General features: G+C 39.4%; 1 protein-coding gene across 15 annotated transcripts in view; it reads left to right on the top strand.

Annotated features, from left to right (window-relative positions):
* The window catches only part of tcf7 (transcription factor 7), a 71,405-nt gene that overhangs the window by 41,886 nt on the left and 6,467 nt on the right, over positions 1-23,052 (top strand). For 4 of the 15 annotated variants that reach the window (XM_032533115.1, XM_032533125.1, XM_032533124.1 and 1 more), the window contains exons 4-11: positions 866-992; positions 11,331-11,418; positions 15,232-15,366; positions 16,879-16,998; positions 18,005-18,167; positions 18,876-18,983; positions 19,800-19,847; positions 22,435-22,483. In XM_032533115.1, the coding sequence (XP_032389006.1) occupies positions 866-992; positions 11,331-11,418; positions 15,232-15,366; positions 16,879-16,998; positions 18,005-18,167; positions 18,876-18,983; positions 19,800-19,847; positions 22,435-22,483 (838 nt within the window). The remainder of the gene's footprint in view (positions 1-865; positions 993-11,330; positions 11,419-15,231; positions 15,367-16,878; positions 16,999-18,004; positions 18,168-18,875; positions 18,984-19,799; positions 19,848-22,434; positions 22,484-23,052) is intronic. The other 11 variants (XM_032533119.1, XM_032533128.1, XM_032533127.1 and 8 more) reach the window with 7 other exon arrangements.

The following is a 23,052-nucleotide window of genomic DNA, read 5'->3' as shown; positions in this document are numbered from 1 at the left end:
CAGAAACATGAAAGCAAACAAGCTCGCATGCAGCCTCACTTGATCATCAAAGGCTTATCGATCAAATGGACCTCCGCCTCCTGCTCCTCCCTGCTGCACTCAAAACCTATGGGAGCAAAGAACGGCACATCTTGTTTGTTCCACACCAAATTTAAGATGTCCAGCTTTCTTTCTTTCTAGATTTCATTCTTATACATGCGAGTGTATGTGTTCAATTGGCGTCAATGTGTGTCTGTGTTGTCTTTCATCTTTAAACACCAGTGATTCAATTAAGAGAAGAAAAGAATGGAGATTTGTCTAATTCATTTAATGTTGGTTTCTGGTTGAATTTGTCTTCTTCAAGCAAATGAAAAAGAGGAAGAAATCATTGTGATGTTCTTTGATCGTTTCCTGTAGTCTTTTGCCTAAATAATTTATCTTAAATCTTGAAATACAATTGTCAAACATCCTCGTGATTACAATAATAAAGATGATTTTTGTTATTATTATTATTATAAGTTTATATAAGTTTTCCTTTGCTGAATTTGTGATCTCTCTTGTGGTGGACAAAGAAGAGTTCAAATGATAAGTCTTGCATCCTGAAATAGTCTTTACAACTTAATTAGCTTAAAATATTGTAACGTATATAATTAAAGCGTATTTGATTGAGGTATTTAAATCTGTCTTGCATCTTGGATTATTTCAACCCATGTCTTAATTGAATCATTTTACCCATTGTTTCTATTCATATCATTTCACTCAACACTTTAATTTCTAAGATATGAAAAATGTGTCCTCAACAATTCAGTCAATGCAAAAAAAAAAATAGATTGTATACATTCATTATAATCTAAATTAATTTTGTATCATTGTGTCTCGTCAACAGTCCAACAAAGTGTCTGTGGTGCAGCAGTCTCACGGGATGCATCCGCTGACGTCCCTCCTGCCCTACAGCAACGAGCACTTCAGCCCAAGTCCTCCACACCTGCCCACAGACATGAGCCAGAAGACAGGTATGAGAACACACACACACACACACCGATAAACACATAATGTGGCAGTAGACCAGTTCGTAGGGAGTTGGGAGGGTTGCTGGTTCAAGTCCCCGTATAGACCCAAGTACGGAGTATGGACTAGGAGCTGGAGAAATGCCAGTTGTCCTCGTGGGCACTGCCAAGGTGCTCTTGAGCAAGGCACTGAATACTCTACAACCGCTTAGGGCGCCTGTTCAGCAGTCACAGCCCACTCACTCCAACATCTCTCCATTAGTGCATGTGTAGAACCTGGGCATGTGTGAGTATTTCAGGCCTGTGTGTAGTGTGTAGTGTGTAATAACAATAGAGTGTAAATTGTAATTTCCCATAGGGGATCAATAAAGAGTATAAAATTAAATATTAAGATAGAGGTTTATGTAAACACACGTATTGTAGACATGGATACAGTATAACACACACACAGCCATCATTACTGATCTTGTATTCTTGTTTAAATACAGAACTACACACAATTAAGAGGACACACAAATACACACTCACACACACACACACACACACACAGTAAACATAGGTATACTCCAAACAGCTGCTGAAATGTTGCTGAAATCCTCCTCCACATACACACTGCAATCTGTTTCATTCATCACATCAACACAAATGCTGCACACACACAAGTGTTGTCTCTTTTTACCATAGGCACATGTGACATAACAAATGTAGTACACATATTCCTGTTTTCTCTCTATTTCTATACCTCTCTCTCTCTCAAACTCACACACACACAGAAACACACTCAAACACACACACACACACACACACACACACACACACACATATATACATACACATACTCAGGCACGCACCCAGTGTGTGAAGTGGCAGTACCGGCTCCGTCAGCCTGTGGCGGTTCCATGGCTGCTCTGAAGTGGCCTGCTCCTCTGAAGGGACCACCACACACACACACACACACACACACATACACAAAGATGGAAACAATTAGAGTGACAATCGCACAAGCCATCGCTGCAGCACACATAAGGTTCTCCTTAGCAAGCGCTGTGCATACAAACACACACTACTCTATTTGAAAGTCACAAACAAACACACCCTGACATTTAAACACTGTAGAATTTTTGCCTTTCAAGAGGCGGAGCTGAAAGGGCGGCAGCATTGGTTGGTCCATCTGTCTCGCTGTACGTCTCACACTTTGCAGTACAGATGAAGATATCTAAACTGCTGACCACATTACTTTTGAATTTGCTTAACATATTCCTGATCCCCGGGGGATTTTGGCAACCGCATCCTCTTTTATCTTGCATCACTAGCCAAAATCATTTAGCACATTCACGGTCCCCGGAGGACTAATCATATATGTATTAAAGGTGAGCTCCACTGATTCTACACATTGTTTTAAGAGCTTGGGGAGTATTAGTGCAGGTGTAAAAAAAAGTTGTAAAAAGTATTTTTTGGCTTCAGAGGGAGCTGCGCAAAATCTGATTAATTGGTTGGTTCCAGCTGAAGAATAGAAGTTACAAGTAAAAAATAAAATAAATAATTCAAAAAAAAGCTGGAGGTGTGGAGTTCAAAGTACTGAATTTACGAGACCTCTGTAGCCCACTCCTCATCTCTGCTTGAGGCTAAATTATCAGCTAATAGCAGAACACACACAAATCTCCGTTTGCAGTCAAGCTGCGTTGTGGGTAATGTAGGCGTCAGGTTTTGACAAAGAAGAAGAATGTGTGGAATGAATTTTAAACTTTACATTGTGAGTCTGCAGTGATTTAGAAGTACAATGCTTAATTGGTGCAGCACTCTTTAAAGAGAGCAGATTCAGCCTTGTTGGTTGTCCATTGATCCTTTAGAGGTTGGTAGTTAGATCCCGGGGTTTCTCCTTTTCACATGTTGAAGTGTATTAAGAAAAATGCTGTGCTGAAAACAAATTGCCACCAGAGGGGCTGGATGAGCAACTTCATTGCATTGGAGTAAATTAGTTTATACATCGATGAGACTTAACACTTTTATTTTGGACTGGAGCTTTGCCATGAAATTTTATATACATTTATTGATAATTTTTGGATGTAATCCAGTGTAATTGCCTAGGTTATCACTGTAGTTCATGAACTACATTGCAGATTGGAGTCATTGCTAACAGTGAAACTGTCTTAGTCATTTGGCAGGGGTCAGCAACATAACTCACTATTTAATACAGCTGATAACTATGAAATTACTCCTTGGCATGGTTTAACTCATTGGTCCTCTAAAACTGCCTGGGGTTTCCTCAGACTCTTCAGTTTCTGAATAATAATTCAAGAATTTTGACAGTGGATGACGAGGAAAGCGAGTAGCTTTTTTCAGAGAAAAGTTAGAAAACAGTAGGAGAGAAAGAGAATGGTAAGAGAAGAAACGTAAATTGAACAAGTCTTTTCTTGGCTCTGATAAGATATTGGAGTGTGACCTCAGGCAATCTTCTGTCTGGAAAGCCCCTTTATCCTACAAAAAACACTCCCCTTGTCTGGTCTAGACTCTTTGTATGTGTGTGTCCTTGACTGACGCTAGCATAGTGACTCAGCGCTTAATGACAGACTGAGCCACCTGCTTCTAACAAACACACACACACACACACACACACACACACACACACACGCACACACACACACTGCTGAACAAAACCTCCCTCACACCATCTCACCTGAATTCTGACTATGTTGTTCACTACAGTGTGTACGCATACACACACACACACACACACACACACACACACACACACACATACATACGCACACACATACATTCATACATACCACCTTACCTCACTCCTCATATCATTCATCAGCTCCTCACAGGTAGGGGTTACCTCATCAGTGATGTTAATACATTACACAACTATTTACTCTGCTGTCCTCAAACTGTTCTACTGTATCGCTGAGCTCAACATGAATCAATATAGTTTTATATCTGTTGGCAGAAAGTTAGAAGATTAACGCTAAAGTATGATGATAATGAGAAGTGTGATGAGGTTTATGAGCACTGAAATCATCATGAAAAAAACAAGCAGTGTTATGTGATTTTCAAGATGTTTTAGAGATGTAATGTACTGTATGACTGTACAGTACATTACATCTGCATACAGTTTACAAAGTCTGAGAATAAGCAAAGGCTAAATACCCAGCTGAGGCATTCAAAAGCCTGAATAATGAATTCTGTGAGGCTATCCAATGGTAATATGAACGCAGGTGTGACATTAATGTACCTCGGTAAACACCTTTCTTTTTGGTCTTGGTCATTCAAAAAGCAGCCTGTGTTCAGTCTGTTCGGCTGAAATGTGCCATGCCGACCACAATTGAAGAGGTGTATGGGCACATTGTAAATCAGTGCAGCTTTACGCCACCCAGTATAAAATCTGAATTTATTTAGATTACCACATGCAAATTTGTAATTTCAGTGCTTTCCTGCCAAACTGTCTTGTTTTCCCTTTTAATTTGAACACTTCACCACGTATGTTTGTACAAGAAGCACACGGTGTTCTCAGCATTACAGAATCTGTGCATACTTGCATCATGGTAAGGCTCTTTCCCATTGAAAATAGCATCCCACTGCCTCTCCTAGTGCTGTCACAATCTAATCACTCTATCTTCACACTCATGGTTGGTGTGATATGATATGATAGAGGTAACTGCTGTGGTGATTTCTGCTCATAAACGTCTCTGTTTCTTTCTCTTCCACTGCTAGAACAATGTAAGTAATGTTTTTTTAATAGAAATATTTTGATCGGAAACTGTTTTGATTGTTTATTGTCTGTGAGCAATTGTCAAATTATAGTTCTACATTTCCTCAGGGTTCACCTTTATATATCTCCTGTAATCATTTGAGCTCTTGTAATTTCTGTGCTCTGCCAGTTTCTTTCTCGCACTCCACTCTCCAGGCCTATAATTATACCTCTCATGCATCACATGCATGTAAAGGTTGAAGGAAAAGCAGAGATGTGATCACCAGTTTCCTTCTTTTTTTTCTTTAATCTTTTGTGTGGCTTTTTGTGTCCCTCTTTCTACATCGCCACACAGATGATAAAATACAAGGGTTGTGCAGTATAAAAATTCATCTTTTAACTCCTGTTACTCTTCAGAGGCATCATGTTGTCATGTTGGCAGCCAGTAGGATGTTCCTGTGAACTCAGCTTATTGTAGATGACAGCCACTTACTATAATAATCATGCATTGTTTGTGTACAAGGAAAGTCTTTTGCTATATTTCAGCGCATAGTTGACACCTCTCTTTCTTTAACCTCCTTTGTTGAGTTGAGCTCACAGCTCTGACTTTATTCTCACTGAACAGTTTACTTCCTGTGTTGTTTCCATCAGCGCCCACTGTCTGTCTTCACTGGTGCTTAAAAGAAGTTACTGAAGGACCTTTAGTAGAATTTAACTTTATGAACCCCTAAACTTTCCCTTAACAGTGAAAGTAAAAAAAAAAAACTTTCTTTCTTATAGGGCTGGGAATCAGTACTTGATTCTTTTTTTTAAGCTATGAACTGAAAAAAAAACGTGCCAAGTATAATCGATACTTCTCCAGTCAAATGATACCTGCATTGGATCTTTTTGTACCCAGATCTAAGAAAAACTAACTATTTGTTTGGTTTTTCCGGCAACCAATCACTGTAAATGTTCTTTGATTTAATGCGACGTGCAATTGGCCCACTACTGCAGCAGCTATAAACAGTCTGTGGTGTGGTGAAGTTGAGTGGGGTGTATTTAATGGAGTGGGCAGTTCAGTGTGCCAAGATGTCACCATAACGATAGTTATGTATTGTAACTCCAGATTCTATGAGTATAGGCGTAGCCCTCTAAGGGGCTAAGAGGACAAAGCCTATACGAAATAGAACGGGGAAAGTAGGGCTATACTAACACGCCTGTGGGGTCTGATTAAAAATAAATGCATAAAATGGGGAAGGATTATTTCAAATGAAGTGCAATATTGGTATCAGTATCACTCTAGAGGTACTGGTATAATTTTTCAAACATTATGCACCCCTAGTGTCTAATGCCATTGTGCTACTATATCTATATATTGCAATATCCTCCTTTACTTATGTTATAAAATATCATATTTCACCTAAAAGTACAGAGTGATCTATGGCAGATCAGTTTCATCTATTCAGGCATCAGAAGCAACATAAAACGTTGTCGCAGAAAGTTTGGTAAAAATAAATATTTTCATTATCCAATTTCATAAATTTAGCAGCATTGCAGTTTCAAACATGACAGTGAAGGTACAAACTGTCACGCCTGAGCCCCACTGCTTTAACTCATCACCTCTCATCGATATGGCAAGAGACTGACAATGACACGAATGCAAGGATGCCAGTTTCCATGGTAACCAGAGAGCTTGTTAACAATCTGTCTGTTTATGTGTTCTCATGTAAGTTCACTTGTTAGATCACAGCAAATTAAAATCTCACTCTGATATTTCTGTTATATCTGACAGCAGAGTGGAAAAAGTGGAATGGAGAATTACGTTTTTTTTATAGAACAGCAAAAATGTTGAATTGGTCTAGAGGATTAAACTGTGCTAGAACTTTATAAATGAATGTATTTTAGATTAAATTTTTAAATGTTTGGTTTTGCTTTTTTCATCTCAGAACATTTGTTTACCAAGCACTATAGGTTTCTTTTTTTATTGTTTAAAATGTACCTTATATCTTACATTTACCGAACTAGGTTTGCATTTAGTTACATTTAATTTAATCTGAGACTCCTGACATTGTGCAACCCAGCTGTTCAGTCCAGTCAACCATAACACCACATTTAGCATGTGATTTAACAGTAGCCGTTCCCAGTACATCAGCACCTTCACGTTGCTTTTACTGTTTCTCAGATATGACTGTTGGCTCGGACAATAGAGTGTAAAAAGAATAAGCAGAAATGATACATGTCTGCTCGCTGTCACACAGATTATTAACACTTACTGTAGAGTGCCGTATGGGTTTAACATATTACTGTAAGTGTGTGCAGTAGTGTGAAGTAACTACTGGAGTTGCAAACAAAATGCATCAGTTACCTGAGCAGAACTTTGGATTGTCACTGCATTTCTGAGTTTTTTTAAAAAGTATTATTTAAAGAATAAGGCTGGCAATGTTCTATATTTTTCTGGAAATTACCTAAACCTCTTTCTTATAAGTATTGCATGTGTAAAACCTGATATAGCTTATTACTCTTGTTATGTAATGGCTCCATTGTCCATTTTGTTGTCCAAAAACTACTAAAAACAGGGAGCCAGACCGTTGCTCTGATTGACATATTCCTTTATTACCATGAACACAGATACTATAAATTACATTTTGGTCCAATCCACACACACCTCCTGTAAACCCTCACAAGAGCACCAAATGTGTATTAATCCGCAGGTGAAAATAGTCCGTAACAAATGCTCACTTTATTCCAGTTTGAGTAAGTGTTTGCTCAAATGTTTGACTTTATGTTTACCAATATATTCATGACCCATTTTTGAAATTCACTCATTGTAGTTTTTTCATTTTCGTGGTTTGTTCTAAAGCAATGGCAGCCTCATCCTTTGAGGCAGTTGTCTTTTATTTCTGTTTTTGAGTTTAGTTTAAAAATATAATGTTGAAGTTTTTAATTGAGTTTGATTTCTAAGCTTAACGTTGCTTATGACCGTAGCTCTTCCAATTACCATTGCATTAAAGTAACTATGCCGTCTGAAGTAATCTGTTGCCTTTACTTATTGGAGAAAACAAAAAAGAACCCTATGATTACTCTCAGGTGACTGGTGGCAAGAGAGTGAGACTCTCGGCTTAAAATCTGCACGATGAAAAAGGAAAACTGTATTGGAAATTAAATATGCAGAATAATAAGGGCAAATATTAAAGGAGTCATATTAGACATTGCGTTTTATAATAAAAACTGACTTCTGCTATTACTGTGACTTTTGATTTTTGCTCTTAACAAAAGTAACTGTTCCTGTACTTTCAGTAAAATTTGTCAGCTCCTATACCGCCCTTACTGTAACAAAACACTACAAAGTTTCTTCTGGTCTTGGGCTCTTTTATGTACACCACACAGGCTGCTTGTCAAGTCATTTAAAGGCTCAGATGCTGCAGCACTTTCACTCTCAGTGGTTATAACCACCACAGCACATTATCAGTGCATGAATACTATTTTCAGCTCGGTTCAAAATGCACACGTTCTGACACCGAGCTCACGCCGAGTCAGATTTGACTCAAATGGTTTCCTTTTTCAGATGTTTCCCGAGACGCTGACATGGAGACCGTGAGATAGTTGCTTTAGCTGTCATTAGATGGCCGCTTTAAAAGGGGCATTCCAAAGAAAACTGCCCCATTACTGCTGCTAATTTTCCCCTTCAGGTTTCCCAACAACAAACAGGGCTGCAAAAAGGTGACTTACAGAAACCAGCGTCATGTTTCCATCACATCCAAGTTTGACAGATTAACAGTCAGAATAAAACTTTGTTTGGGATTTCTGTTTAGATGTTAGGGATACAGTCATTTTATATTGGTGATTTTGGAAAAAGGATGTGAAGTTCACCATCTCGGTATCAAAAGAAGCATTATCATTGTTATTAATGCTTCTTTTTCATCTGTATTCCTAACAGTTGATATTTATTATAAATGGTTAAATGGGGAAATCTGTTGAGTTAATCTGAGATTTAATCAAAAGACATTTATTTTGACTTTAATCCTCTACAATATTAACAGACAGAAACATCTATACTAGCCTAAGGGCATATTCAGCCTAATGATAGCCCTCTGGCAAAACAACAAAATGGCCTACAGTGTGTTTGTGTGTGTTGAAGTCCAGTTTAAATGCCGAGGCAAACATAAAGCACTGCTGTTTTTATACTTCCTCGAAAAATGTAACAATCGTGGGGGTGTGTCATGGCCACCAAGAGGCCTGCACAATTCAAGGAAAAATATGAATCACAAATTGATATCACAATTCTCTGCCACGATTGTTTTCTCACGAAGTGTAATGTTTTTTACACAAATTAACCATGACAAAACAAAACAAATTGGCAGTACTAAACATAGATTTTTTTTGCACCTATAGAAGAACACCACAAGCCTGTAAACATAGAGGCTTCAGTGAAGAGAAGGGAGAGCATTGCAGTGTTACTTACTTTCACTTTGATTCTTTGAAATCATGTTTTGTCTGTCAGTTTGGCATGGCTCAAAACTACTACAATACCCATGAGCCTCAGTCACTGTTGCTACGAAGAAGAAGCCAGTCAGTGGAGTCGAAACGGTAGAGAATTCAAAACAAGTGCTGCAGCATCAACAATGCAGTGCTCTCATGGAAATAAATGAGGAGTCCGTGTTATGTCACGTCTGAACACAGCCTGAGGGTAAACCCTGTGTTCTCAGTGGCGGAACATACCGCGATAAAGACCTCTGTACGTTGAACCTTGTTTTTGTGTCTGAGTTTGATATACATGCTGTTGAGAAAACTCCTCCATGATGTAACTATGACACATGCATATCTTTTATGGGAAGATGTTGCAGCAGGGATCAGCCAAAAGTCCCTTCTCCCTCTTTTAGTGCTGTTATGTCTTTTTGAAAGCATTCATCACATTGCCATTTGGGCTGGGTACCAAAGTCAAGGCTTTTTAGTCACCGACCAAATTGCCTTTAAAGTAAATCTCATCAGCGTCAATGAGCCAATAAGCATGCAGCATGCTTCTAGCAAGATCTAATATTGTTTTTGATTGTCTGTCTAACGTTGCACGTTGTAGAGATTCACAGGAAAACCCTACGTTATGCGCAGAGACTGGGCTCACATAGTAGGAGCTGAAAAATAAATCAAAAGATTTGTACCATGAGAGCCCAGATAGCTCAGTTGGTGGAGATGGCATCCATATATAAAGGTTCACTCCTCAACGTAGCGGGCCCGGGTTTGACTCCGACCTGCAGCCCCTTTCTGCATGTCATCCCCCCATCTATCTCCCCTTTTCACGTCCTGTCAAAAATAAAGGCCGAAAATGCCCAAAAAATAATCTTTAAAAAATAAAAGTAAAGTTTTGTGAATTAATTTATTTTTATTTTATAAAATTGGTACCGAAAAAAGTATCGTCAAGGAACCGGTATCAAAGTCACCGTATCGGTACTGGTGTAAAAATTGCTTTTTTACAATATCCATCCCAAATTGCCATTGTCACAGGAAAGATATAGATAGATATGTGCGACTAATGAGATGTCTTGTCTACAGGACAGCATAGGATTGTTTTTAATCTTGTTATGGTAGAGAGTAAACCAGGTGAGGACAGATATGATAACGAGAATTAATGCGTGAGTGACCATAAAAGTAATATAGGGGCATGGATTAATCTGGGAATGGATCAAGGAAAGGATGAGAGAGGGAAGGAAAAGAGTTGAGGTATGTAATGAAGGAGTGAGAAGTAAGGTAAAGGTAAAAGAGGTGAGAAAATGTGGAGGGAAAGAGTCACGGCAGTGGAGGGGCTAGGGGCAGTAGGAAAGGATGATGGAGGAGAAGAGAAGGGAGGAAGGGTGTGGTGGTAGGGCAGGAAGGCTCGGAGTGGTGAGACAGGTCGACTGACTCAGTCACATTCCTGTCGTCCAGATTTATAGTGGCTCGGGGTCCTGAAACAGGCCCGGAGCCGCGGCCAAATTACAGTCATCTAGAGCATTCCTCTGCTGCAAACACAGGTTAGCAGTCAGGCTGCGCTAAGTGCTAGGTGCTGCTTGTTGACAAATGACTTCCTTTGAAGGGCACAAAGAGAGAGACAGAGAGAGACTGGATATTTACTGTGTGAGGGCAGAGTCAAGCAGTCTTTCTTTTGTTGGAAAACGTTTCTGCTAAAAGTAGAAACTGAGAATGCAAGAGGGTTTGTTTGGGTTTGTGTTCTTATCTGTGTGTGTTTTTAAAATGTGGGAACTTAACTTGTGTAGAATAAGCCAGTAAAACCAACTGGCGACATCAGCTCCCAACGGAGGGTCAGACACACACTCACAGTATTATGTCACACTAACACATGCACACACTCAGAGACACACTGTGTGACAGACCTGTGTGTAGGGGTATTTTTGTGTTTTAATACCAGGTTCCCAGACTACTAATAGCGCTAATAATAGCCCATCAGACCTGGGGCCAGGGCTGGGGACTGTTGACCTGACCTAATGAGTGTGTGTTTGTGTGTATGTGTGTTTAAAAGGCAAAAAGACAGGGAAATAGCAACATTTATTTAGTGTGTCTGTACTTATGAGGTCTTTAGTGACAAAATGCAAGCGAAAAAAGAATGATACAAAAATGTTAATGTGTGTGTGTGTGTGTGTGTGTGTGTACCTGCACCTGCTGTGTGTGTCCTCCAGGAGTTCACAGGCACCAGTCCCAGGACCTCTCGGGGTATTACTCCCTCCCTCCAGGCGGCGTCGGCCAGATCACTCCCTCCATGGGCTGGTGAGTCTCACACACACATCTGTACATACTGTGACTCACTCGGTCCTGTGTGTACTTGTGATGACCTCGTTAGTGTGTAACTCACAATCTTTCCCCAACATTACACCAGGTCTGTCTTTTACATGATGAGAACTGATAATTGATTCTTTTAGCTGATTAGTTGAGAAAATTAATTGGCAACTGCAGGCTCTAAATATAAATATTTTCCGGATTATTATAATTTTTTATCCTTCTGTGACAATAAACTAAATATCTTTGCATTTTGGACTGTTGGTCAGATAAAACAAGGAAATATCAAATATGTACTTGCACTTTAAAAAAATGTGACGGACATACAGTATTTGACTATTTTCTGATATTTTCTTGACCAAACATTTAATCAAATAGTTTAGAAAATAATCTGCAGTTTAATAAATAATCAGTAAAATAATAATTTTTCCCAGCCCTACCAACATGCTTCTGCATGCTTCCCTAATCCTCAAACATTCATTTGATCCAAAAACATCTTTGGCTAATCTTCACAACTCACCTCTTCTTTCCCCAAACACCACCACCATCATTATTATTATTATTATTATCATCATCATCATCATCATCATCATCATCATCATCATCATCATCATCATCCCTGCATTACATACACTACACACTCACATACACACTCTGACCCGGGTCACACACATCACTGTCTCACCTGGTGTCAGAGTAGCTAACCCAAGGCCCTGTTGGCATAGAAACCACCTTTTGATCCTCTGTGTTTAGGACTCGACTTCAACTTGTGTCCTCTTGTCAAGACAAAAGGAATGTGGACAACTGCAAAATTTAAAAGAAATTTCAACCAAAAACATGCTGAGTAACTAACTCTATTGCTAACAGACACTAAAAGTATATCAGTGTATGTCCTCTAAATGCATGTTTGTACTGACTAAAATTCAATTATCATTGAAGAGACAATTAATGTGGTTTAAAAATGGATTTTGTTGCCAAGACATTTAAAAGCGAAAATAACGACAGCAGTGAGCTGCAGTCATGTTAAAAACAGTTTCTTCACATATATGGAACTTGCAGTCTTCCTTAAAATATGGTGGATTCAGGAAAGGAAAAATTCGTCAGGTTTAGGTCGATTCTTGCCGGAAATAAATTAGCTAAGACCCCAAAAATAATATATCAATTTCTCAGCCTGTGTCTTGATTTAAGCAGTAGCATTATAGAAAGTTATATTGTGTGGGACGTCTGCAACGGCCACATCTGCTCCATATTTAGTCATTTCATTTAAAGTTTCCATCAATTCTGAGTCGATTGTGAGCTCGCGGTGTCATGCTGGTTGATTGTGAACTTATAATGTCAGTCTTCCATTGATTTATGGATCAACACAAATCCATTTATTGCAACCTACAGTATCTGTGCCTGGACAAAATCCCCTGTGGGAGCAGTTACAGGCTTACATCAAATGTCATGGAGATTTGGAACAGAGGCTTAAAACTTTGTTTGTGCAGTTGTACACACACATGTGTGTTTATGTGTGTTTTTCATGTTTCTGTAGGACGAGATCTCTGTCTCCAGACATTTCTCAAGTCTGTGATTTACAGTCGTTTTATCTTTTTCAGACACTTCACTATGGATTTTCACAAATATTAACAGCTAATCTCCTTTAACCCAGATTATCTGCTTGTTTTGGCCCCTTGTAGTGTGCTTCTTTGTTGGAGGAGGAGGAGGGGAGAACATAGAGAATGAGTGGTTAAATGTCAAACTGTTGTTTTCACTATTAGCCTGGTCTCCCCTCTTGTCCCTCCATGACCACCTCCACATGCCCCTGCCCAGGCCTGTTGGCAGGTCTAGTTGCCTTGGACCATAAAGGGGTCAGGAATTATTTGAGATGTTTTGTTGTTTGGAAAGATGCAGCGTTGCAGTGGCGTCCACTGTGGTGGGAGCCAGAGTCTCACAAACATGTTGCATTATTAAATACAGTGTGAATCTAGAGCTGAAGGGGATGTTATAAAGCCTCTTTAACTTCTATCAGCCAAAGCAGAGTGAGAGTGAAGCAAAGCCTCGTTGTTTCCTTAAGGAACGATGGTGGCCTGTAAAGGCCGGATTATGTACGGAAAGAGTTAGTTTGTACAATGTGTTGTTCGATCTAAAAAGAGAGCTTCAGAGAAAGTTCAAACCCTGGATATTACAACTGCATGTGAAGTTGAAGATCAGGTGTGCCTAAAATGGCTAGTAACAGCGAGAAAGTAAGGAAATAATTTCAGATTGTTGGAATGGCTTGATTTTATTTCACATTTCGTGATATTTTTGTACTTTAAGGCGGTAAAGTTGGTACTTACAAAATACTAGCAGGAGAGCAGTCAGAGGTCTTTTTGAGGCCTTAGTTACTGTAAGCATGAAAACGATTCCCCTCTGCGGTCATTCCCTGAAATTTTCTAACTCGTCATCTTTGACTCAATCAGTTTGTAGGGATGTACTTTGTCCCTTGTAGTCAAAGGGTAGCGAAGAAAATACACAAGGTGCAGCAGCCAGGACAAGGGAGTAGGTTGCCTAGTTTTTCATTACATTTCCAGCATACCTCTGTCCAGCCATGCCTGTCACTCGGGAGGTAATTTTTTTGTTTGACTGTGGCGTCACCATCACTCAGGAGCTGCTGTTTGATGTGTGTGACCTGTATGATGGTGTATATAAGGTCTGGTGGACCAACTGGTTGATAGACTGATGGATGTATGCCTGGTGTGTGCCTGTTGAAATCAAAAGCAGATCAGTTAGTTTGAGCTGTCTTCATTTAAGCAACACATGACCTGTGTTCTATTGTGTAACCAGTCAGGATGAGAGAGGAAGTGTGTGTGGTGGTGATAATGATGATTGTAAAGGTGGTTTAAATGCTAGATGTGGATTGGAGTGCGTGTGTGTGCATATGTTGAAACATAAGAATGAATCAGTTGAGTGTGTGTGGGGGTGGGGGGTTGTATTGGCTCTCAGGAGGTATAAGTGTGGTTTTCTACATATCAAAGGCTCTTGCTTACATCCAATCCCCACCCTCGACCTCCCGTGGTGTGTGAGTGTGTGTGTTTGTGTTCCCGGTAAGCCAAGTATTGACACACAGCAGACAACAGTGCTGATCCAGACTCTCCAGGGGGGGATCACTGTGCACCACAAGAGCTTCTACAATGGATACTTCCATAGATGCAAAAAAGCATTAAACAACAAGATTTAACTTTATTGTTTATTATATATCACTTTTTACTCGTGTGATCTTCATTTCCTTTTTTTTAGACATATTTAATTAGTATTGTTGGAGGGAGCCTGAGACTTAAGATTGTCATTGCCAACAACTACTTCTTTGTAATTGTTGTGCATATTACAGATTTTTTACTAAAAAAATGTTGTGTGCATATTACAAATGTAGCATTTTAAACTCATTCAAACACACTTGCAGATATACACACGTTTCATATCCATATACATCAAAATAACTGTACGGGAGAGGTCGGAAGCTGAAAGCCTGTCCAAAGGACTCTCCTAAAACTCCTAGCAAGACAAACAATTTATATAAATTATAAGGAATATAATATAAATTACAGGACAAAAATAAAAAAATACAAAAAAAAATGTAGAGAAATTGAACCAGTCCAGCTTTCTAAGAATCCACATTCAAACGGAGAACTGTTTTCAAAATGCAAACAAAGATGATGAATAGCATGACAATATGCACGTTTAATACTCCCCAAAACAATGCCTCTGTATCACAGTAAAGCTTTACCTATAAAGCTAAAAGGCATCAACTGTTGCTGTCTCTCCCCCTCTGCTGTGCTGTGGCAGGCAGAGCCAGCCAGTCTATCCTGCCCTGTCCCCCTGTGGATTCAGGCAGCCCTACTCCTCCAACCTCTCCAGCGCCGCCTCCTACTCCAGGTATCGTAGCCTGCTGGTTGGACCAAGCCAGACCAAGCCAAGAAAGTAATAGGAAAAACAACAAGCATTGCTCTGCATCATAAACTCCTGTTTACAGCACTTTTAAAATGCCTAAGCAGGAGTTTTCCATTCGCCTTGTTTGTCTCCTGTCAGCTTTCATTGGGCAACTGCTGTAAAAGTCCTATTGGAGCCAGTGTGCTGTAAACTGGTCCCGTCAAGGCAAACTGAGCTGAGCCAAGCTAGTTGCTGCTGCAGAATACAAATGGCTGACACACACACCAACACATACACACACACACACACACACACACACACACACACACACACACACACACACACTAATAAGTACTATCAGAACATGAACTGCTTTTTTCTTGCTATTGCATTTTTTTTCACAACTGTGTTAGATCCTGCTATGTCATCCCATGCTGCAGGCATTTTTGTTTTTCAAGGACAGCACAGGAACAATAAAAAAAAATAAGACCGCAAGCTTTGTGTCCCCACTGTGAGTTTGACAGAGCTACAATGTCTTCATATTGTTCAGCCAGATGTTTTGTTTTTTTGTGCATTTGCTTAAGCTGCGACTCTAAAGTGACACAGTTGATCCTGAACAATCTTGTAAGATGTGCTTGCAGCAGACTGAGTCGTTCTTGCCACGGCGCTTTGCCAGGTCGTCAGGTTGTCTGCTGGGTCTCGTACACAAGGCCCCGGACCCACAGCAACAAAAGGTCTTTCATATAGTTTGTTTTAGACTTCTTGTCACAATAGGTGGGTATTTCCACAGTGGATGTCTAATTGTTAGGAAATCACAACAAACTAAAAGCCAGAATACATTTAAAAATTTAAAAGAATTAGAAAATGGTCAATCACATCAAAACTTTTTTTTTCTTGTGATCATTAATCATCAATATTGCACCACAACTCAGAGAGGAAATGTGTTCTCTGAATTCACTATTTGTGAGCAGTAACTATATTGTTATTTATATATTTCTGCTGCTAGAACTGAGTTTGTCAGGTACAGTAAACAACCCCGCCAATGAGCAGTTACTGCATGCAGGTTAAAAACAAACAATATGAGTTGGATGGTGAAATTATGAGTTGACTATTATAAGATGCGTATGGGGTTCGGAATTCAGTCAGTGCACTTACAAACAAGAAGACATTTCAGATGTGAAAGAGTATGTTCGTTGTCTCCCAACCTCTCACTCTGTAAGGCTAGGTCGCCCTCTGGTGGTGACAAATGCTTACATCTTTGCTGAATAAATTTAAAGAACCAAATCACACAGCTGTGTTCAACATGAACACCATCCACAATTAGTTGTATGTCAATCAACATATTTGTTCACACAGCAGGAATCTTAAGTTCAGGAAATGAAATGTGGCACCTCAATGATCAACCTTTTCACGCTTTCAAGCTCATTGCTTACCAAAACTGACGCTCTTGCTTTGTTGCTCATCGTCCTCTATGCCCCTGACCCACAGCATTTCTCTGAACTAACCAAACCTTATTTATCTCACTCTATCTCTTCCTCCACCTGTCTCTTTCACCTCCACCAGGTTCCCTCACTCTCTGATGCTAGGTCCATCAGGCATGCATCCTACAGGGATCCCCCACCCAGCCATAGTGCCCCCTACAGGAAAACAAGAGCACGATCAGTATGACAGGGGCATGTATGTGTAAGTATTGCCTGCACTTCATACCACGCTTACTTTTTTTTAAGGTCATTTTTCCTCAGTGTTCCCCCTTGTCTCTCACAATCCTCCATTCACCACCATTCATCATATGCTCCTCTCTTAATTTTCCTTTAGCTTTTTAGTTTGTGTATTTTTGAACTAATTTATGCTCTGTTTATTCCTACTCTTAATACATTTTCCTTGCAGGGTTTTACCATAGTTTGAGATTGGATCAATTTTGTTGCAGTATTTAATATATTTCCATCTTTACCTGACTCACAGTTTATGTTACTGTTTTCATGCTGATGAACGCAAGTATTGTCTGAGATTTTAATTCTTGACTAGAACGGGTGGAAACAATTACTGTCAGTTATTGGATATATTAGGACATTTATAGGAATTTAAATTGTGCAAAAAATTATGAATTCTGATCATTTCAGCTGTAGGAGACATTTTCCCCTAAAGGAATAGTTTGACATTTTGTGAAATATGCGTATTTGCTTTCTTGCAAAGAGTTCAGCGAGCGGAACGATATCACTCTGTTTATTAGATATGAAGCTACAGCCAGGAGACGCTTAGCTTGGCACAAAGACTGGAAACGGGGGGAAACTGCTAGCCAAGCTCTGTCCAATGATAACAAAATCCACCTACCAGCATCTCTAAAGCTCACTAATTAACACATTGTATCTCTTCTGCTGGCTTTGTTTCATATGTGACACACAGACATGAGAGTGCTACCAATCTTCTGAACTAACCCTCAAAAAGGAACTGAATATGAGTATTTCTTAGAATGTTTGCTTTAAATTTGTATTATGTACAGTATGTCTGTTGTCAAGTCATCAAGTCTAAATTCTTGTATACACAAATTGAAAAACCTAAAGAGAAAGAAACTGGCTCTGATTCTCTCTCCATCTTTACTTAAATTCCTTGATCCATCCTTACCCCCTTCTTCTCCTCCTCCTCTTCCTCCTCTTCCTGCCACTCTCTTCCTCTTCCCCTCCCCCCTCAGGAAGCCGCATATGGAGGCCAAGCGGGAGAAGGAGCCCAAGAAGCCGGTCATTAAGAAACCCCTGAACGCCTTCATGCTCTACATGAAGGAGATGAGGGCAAAGGTCATCGCAGAGTGCACATTAAAGGAGAGCGCCGCCATCAACCAGATTCTGGGACGACGGGTGAGGGATTTACACACAGACACACACACACACACACACACACACACACACACACACACACACACACACACACACACACACAAAACTAACTAAACACAGACTAATCCTGTTTCCAGGTCAGTTTGTAATTTCACACATGAGGAACATGAGAGTACTTTGGTAACGTGAACTCCGTTCCCCTCACATACTGCTACTGAGATTCTAACAACACTGACTGGTGGTACCGGAATCCTGAGGAGTGATAAGAAAGTGAAGTATGTTATAGCATTCGTACAGTTCAGATGCAGATCATGCGGTATCCTCCACTTAGGAACTGTGAGAACTGTGAGAAGAGCTTTTTCCACCAGCAGAAGTCTAGATTTGCAACCGGCACCTTGCTGTTAAGGCACCTGAACTGTGGAACAAATCACTACCTCGGTATTTTCTTTGAAATGTCAACATAAAACAAACCTTTTAAAACTGGCTTTGCCTTTATATCTCATGAACTATATCATATTATTTATTTATTTTTACTATTTCATAGTAAAAGTATTATTATTATTAGGATTATAATAATGGTGATCAAAACTTTCAATCAGAAGGCCAAAAAGTGCAGTGTTCATAACTTTAGAATGAGGATAAATGTATGTCCACAATATCGTTAAGTACCTTATGTGTTATAATTAGATCAAAATATCAACAGTTTCTCTCTTGTTTTTGTGTGCCCAGTGGCATGCACTGACCCGGGAGGAACAGGCCAAGTACTACGAGTTGGCGAGGAAAGAGAGACAACTTCACATGCAACTCTACCCGACCTGGTCTGCCAGAGACAATTACGTAAGTACTTCTCTTCTTACTCCTCATCTTTTTTCCTCTTCATCCATACTCCATACAACCTTTCTAAGCTGATTTTTAAAAGCAGGAGAAAAAAAAACATAATCATGGGGTTGTAAATGTATGAAGTAGTAAAAGGCACTCTTACTTTGTTATGGAAAATTAATGATTTTTATACCTGGACTATAGAGGGGACCATCTCTAATGTGAAGAAGTCATTTGGTTGCTATGGTTACAACTGAGCCTTTAGAAACGTTAAAAGTTGAATTTTATAATTTTTTCATATATATATATATATAGATATATATTAAAGAAAATAAACACCTATAAAAAGGCTGAGTTTGATTCAGCAGTTCCTGGAAGCAGAAAGCTGCTTTTAAGCCAATTATATAATTTTAAAAAGGCAACAAACACCAGGAGCCAGACCTGCCACTTGACTTCTTTCTATCTGGTTTGATTCATTGTTAATAAAACCAAAATTTTAAAATCTGAACAGGTTCAATGTAATGAACCAGAACTTGTTGAACTGGGTTTGATCCTATTTATTGTTCTCAACTTAAAGCTGAAGAAATGGATTCATTTACTTCCTTTACTGGCTTCAACAACCTGCATGATTATTGGCTCCCAGGCCTGTCAGTCAAAAGTCATAAACCATAACGACAGACTTTTATAGCTTGAAATGATTAAATAGGCCCCCCAGAATATGTGAGGAAGTCAAACCTGTGTGGTGCATGTGTTGTAGTCTAATGTTTTGGGGATGTGCTGTATCTGGGCTGCTGTGTGCCTCTGATCTGTCAGTTTGCTGTTGAACTCTTGCAGGAGGCGGGCCTTAGCGGGGTCGCAGGGGAAAAGAGTAAAGCTGATTGGGTAGGGACACGTCTTATGGTGGATTTATGCCTCTGTGATGGGAAAATATGAGTATGTGAAGAGCTGCATGAAAGGGGTTGTGGGTATTCTTGTGCAAAGTTTGCATGCACCTTCCAAAAATCTTAATGACTCACACACATCAGCCTTACAAACAACACGTAAGCTGCAAAAGCAGATCTGATTGGTCAGTTTTGACTACATTTCACCAAGTCTTGCACGTTGCCATGGTTATGACTACTAGTAAACTGTAAAACACTGAATCACACAGAGGTATAAATCAACCCGTTTTGCTCAACTAACAGAGAGCAGGGCCGCATGGCTGGCCTCGCTGCTTTAGTTTTTATTTATTTTTGGGCCTCTATTTAATAAATACAGCACCTTCATTTTTGTTAGTAAAGCTAAATACGCTATGGTTATAAAAAAAACACAACCTTTTGACACTGCACTTAGTCGTGATTTTTGTATTAAGTAGTCATTTGCTTCTCGAATAATTATAGGTAAATCCTGTAATATATAAATATTTCCTACCACAAAACAATAAGGAAAATGTGTCATAATCAGGTGAGGTAAAGGCTTTGGTTGTAACTAAGGCTGCTTTTCAGTGACGTTAGATTCCTGTCAGAGTGGAAACCTGTTAACGCATCTCTCTGCTGTACTGTCTTGTTTCTCTTTACCTGACTGAGCTGTACTCTGTAGACGGGCAGGCATGGCACACGAGTCATGGTGACACTTTATCTGGGCTGTGGTTTATAACACGTTCTATAACATCTGAACAAGTGCTTCATGTCACAAACATGCACACTGATTCAGTTCTAATGTCATTCTTCATTTGGTTCTTATCTCATTGTATAGCTGCAGCTGACTGAGCAGCACAAGGCGATACCCGTTGATTGAGCAGATATTTCAAAATAAAAGCCCTGACCCTACCCATAGAGAGTTACTTCTCTTTATTTATCCTCCTGATGTTCTGAATGCATTATGAACCAGAGTTCTAGTAAACTGTGTAAGAGCTATGGCTGTATGCATGGAGCTTTAAACATTTTATAAGCAGCTCAGTAAGGCGTAACACAGTGGATGCTGTTTGGTTAGTTCCTATGGACTAATGTCATGACTAAGTACTACTGAATATGTAAACATCACCCACATATGGTGGCTAAATGACAGGTACAGTGCTTCTTTTTACTGTATTAAACTATAGGGCATTGGGCAAGTAGCTTTGTATGTCAACAAGTCAAACTTTTTTCAATCATTTGTAATGACAAGAATGTGATCAATCAACCAATCATTCTGCACCTGTAAGGGCGAATTATTGTTGCCCCATTTCGTCACAAAGTCACAAGTGTAAAGAAACCAAAAACTGAAATGATTTATTTAAAATGTTCCTATTAGGGACAGGGCAAGACAATCTGATAAGCTCATACTGTATGTATAGAAACAAACAACTTGTGTAATGACGACAGATACATGCAAGCACTCAGGGCTTCTCGGCCGCGCTTAAAATATTGTCTGAGGTTTATAAAAAAACAAAATAAAAAAAACAAAAACAATAGTCCCTGGACCTACTCGTAAAACAGGAAGCAAAGTTCCCCAAGCTATGGAGGGTTTCTCCTCCAAAAAAAAATACACATAGTACACGCACACACACGGGGACACACACACACATACGCCCACAGACATAAAGCATCAGAAAGGTGCAGTTGCAAGAAGAGTTGTTGTAACCACATATACAATGCTGACAGCGAGCCGAGGAGGGCAGACATTGAAGCGTAGGCGGTAGATCTCTGTGCCCACATCCTTCATCTCAGCCAAATATGAAGCCTCACTCCACCATCACCGGATCTGCGTGAACAACTCTGATGTTTACCTCAGCAGTCACACATTAAAATCAGAGTGGAGATAATGCAAATTAATACAAATATGGAAACAACAAGATTTGTTGGATCTGAAGTGATCTGCAAATCTTTAAAAAACATTTTTAAAACAGACATGTTGAGTGTCAATTGATTACTTTTTGGCGACGGCACATCAGGTTTTGCATGAAATTGAGTTTACAATGACATTAGTGGTGCATCGTATTTTCTTGTTTTTATCTTTCTTGCTCTTTTTCTTGCTTTTGTAGAGCATTAAATATGGTTGCCTGACCTGGTTGCTGCTTTTCACTTTACCCTTTTTCATTGATTCATATTGATATACATGTCACATAAGATTTTGTCATATGGTGCAGATTTCTGTTGATGAAAGAATACAGTTTTGTGACTATATTTCATCATAAACACTCACTGTCACTATCACTCTCCTAGAGGGATTGCCCTCGAGGGTGGTAAACAAACATATTAAGCTAACTAGTAAAAGAGGAATTCAGAAGCTCTTTATGAATGCCTTTTTCAGACAAAACCATAGAGATAGGAGGGAACTCGATGCACTCTTGCACAATCCCATTATCTTTACAAAAACAATACAAACCAAAAGAACTGGATTCCTCGGCTTCAGTCAAAAGTCTGCTGATGGTGAATTTGTAGTTATTAAGTCATTGCAACAGCTAGTCTCATTTAATTGGGGGGATTTTGTTTTGTTCTTTCTCCCACAGGGCAAAAAGAAGAGGAGAAAAAGGGAGAAGCTGCAGGACTCCAATACAGGTAAACGTGTAAATATATTGCCTATCTCCTGTCAGACATATAGCCTGATAAAATGGCCAGTGTCAACTGTTCAGTGTTTGACAGAACTCAGTTGAGCTTGAACTTGCGTTGGCGATGCGTAGCACAACATCTTGGTGTCTTTGAGGCAGGATGTGTCTCTTAACGTCAAACCACCCACCCACTCTGCTTTCCACGTAACCTGAATTATATTTTATCACTTTATGTCCTCTTTTTAACTATCCAAGTTTAAAATGTCTGACATCATGGTATTTTCCCACACCATATTAAGGCAATACAAAATACTTTGCCATCTCTCATCTAAACCAATCACAATCAATCAAAACACAGAAGTTCTCCACATGTCCCTAGTAGATAACTTACTGTCAAGACTGCTCATGGTAACTCTGTAGTAGTAACTAGCATTAGCAGGTAGCATCCAAACTGAGAAATGTATAGCTGTTCCAAAGCTAAATTATAGAAATCTTAAATGTCCTGCAGGCATCTCTGGTATTTCATGCAGGAGATTGGTAGAAACATATGGATGTTGATAAATGTTGGTTGCAGAGCAG

The sequence above is a fragment of the Etheostoma spectabile genome, chromosome 13 (genome assembly GCF_008692095.1).
Source record: "Etheostoma spectabile isolate EspeVRDwgs_2016 chromosome 13, UIUC_Espe_1.0, whole genome shotgun sequence".
Lineage (NCBI taxonomy): Eukaryota > Metazoa > Chordata > Actinopteri > Perciformes > Percidae > Etheostoma > Etheostoma spectabile.
Note: the sequence above shows the minus strand (reverse complement) of the source record. Positions and strands in the feature narration are given on the sequence as shown.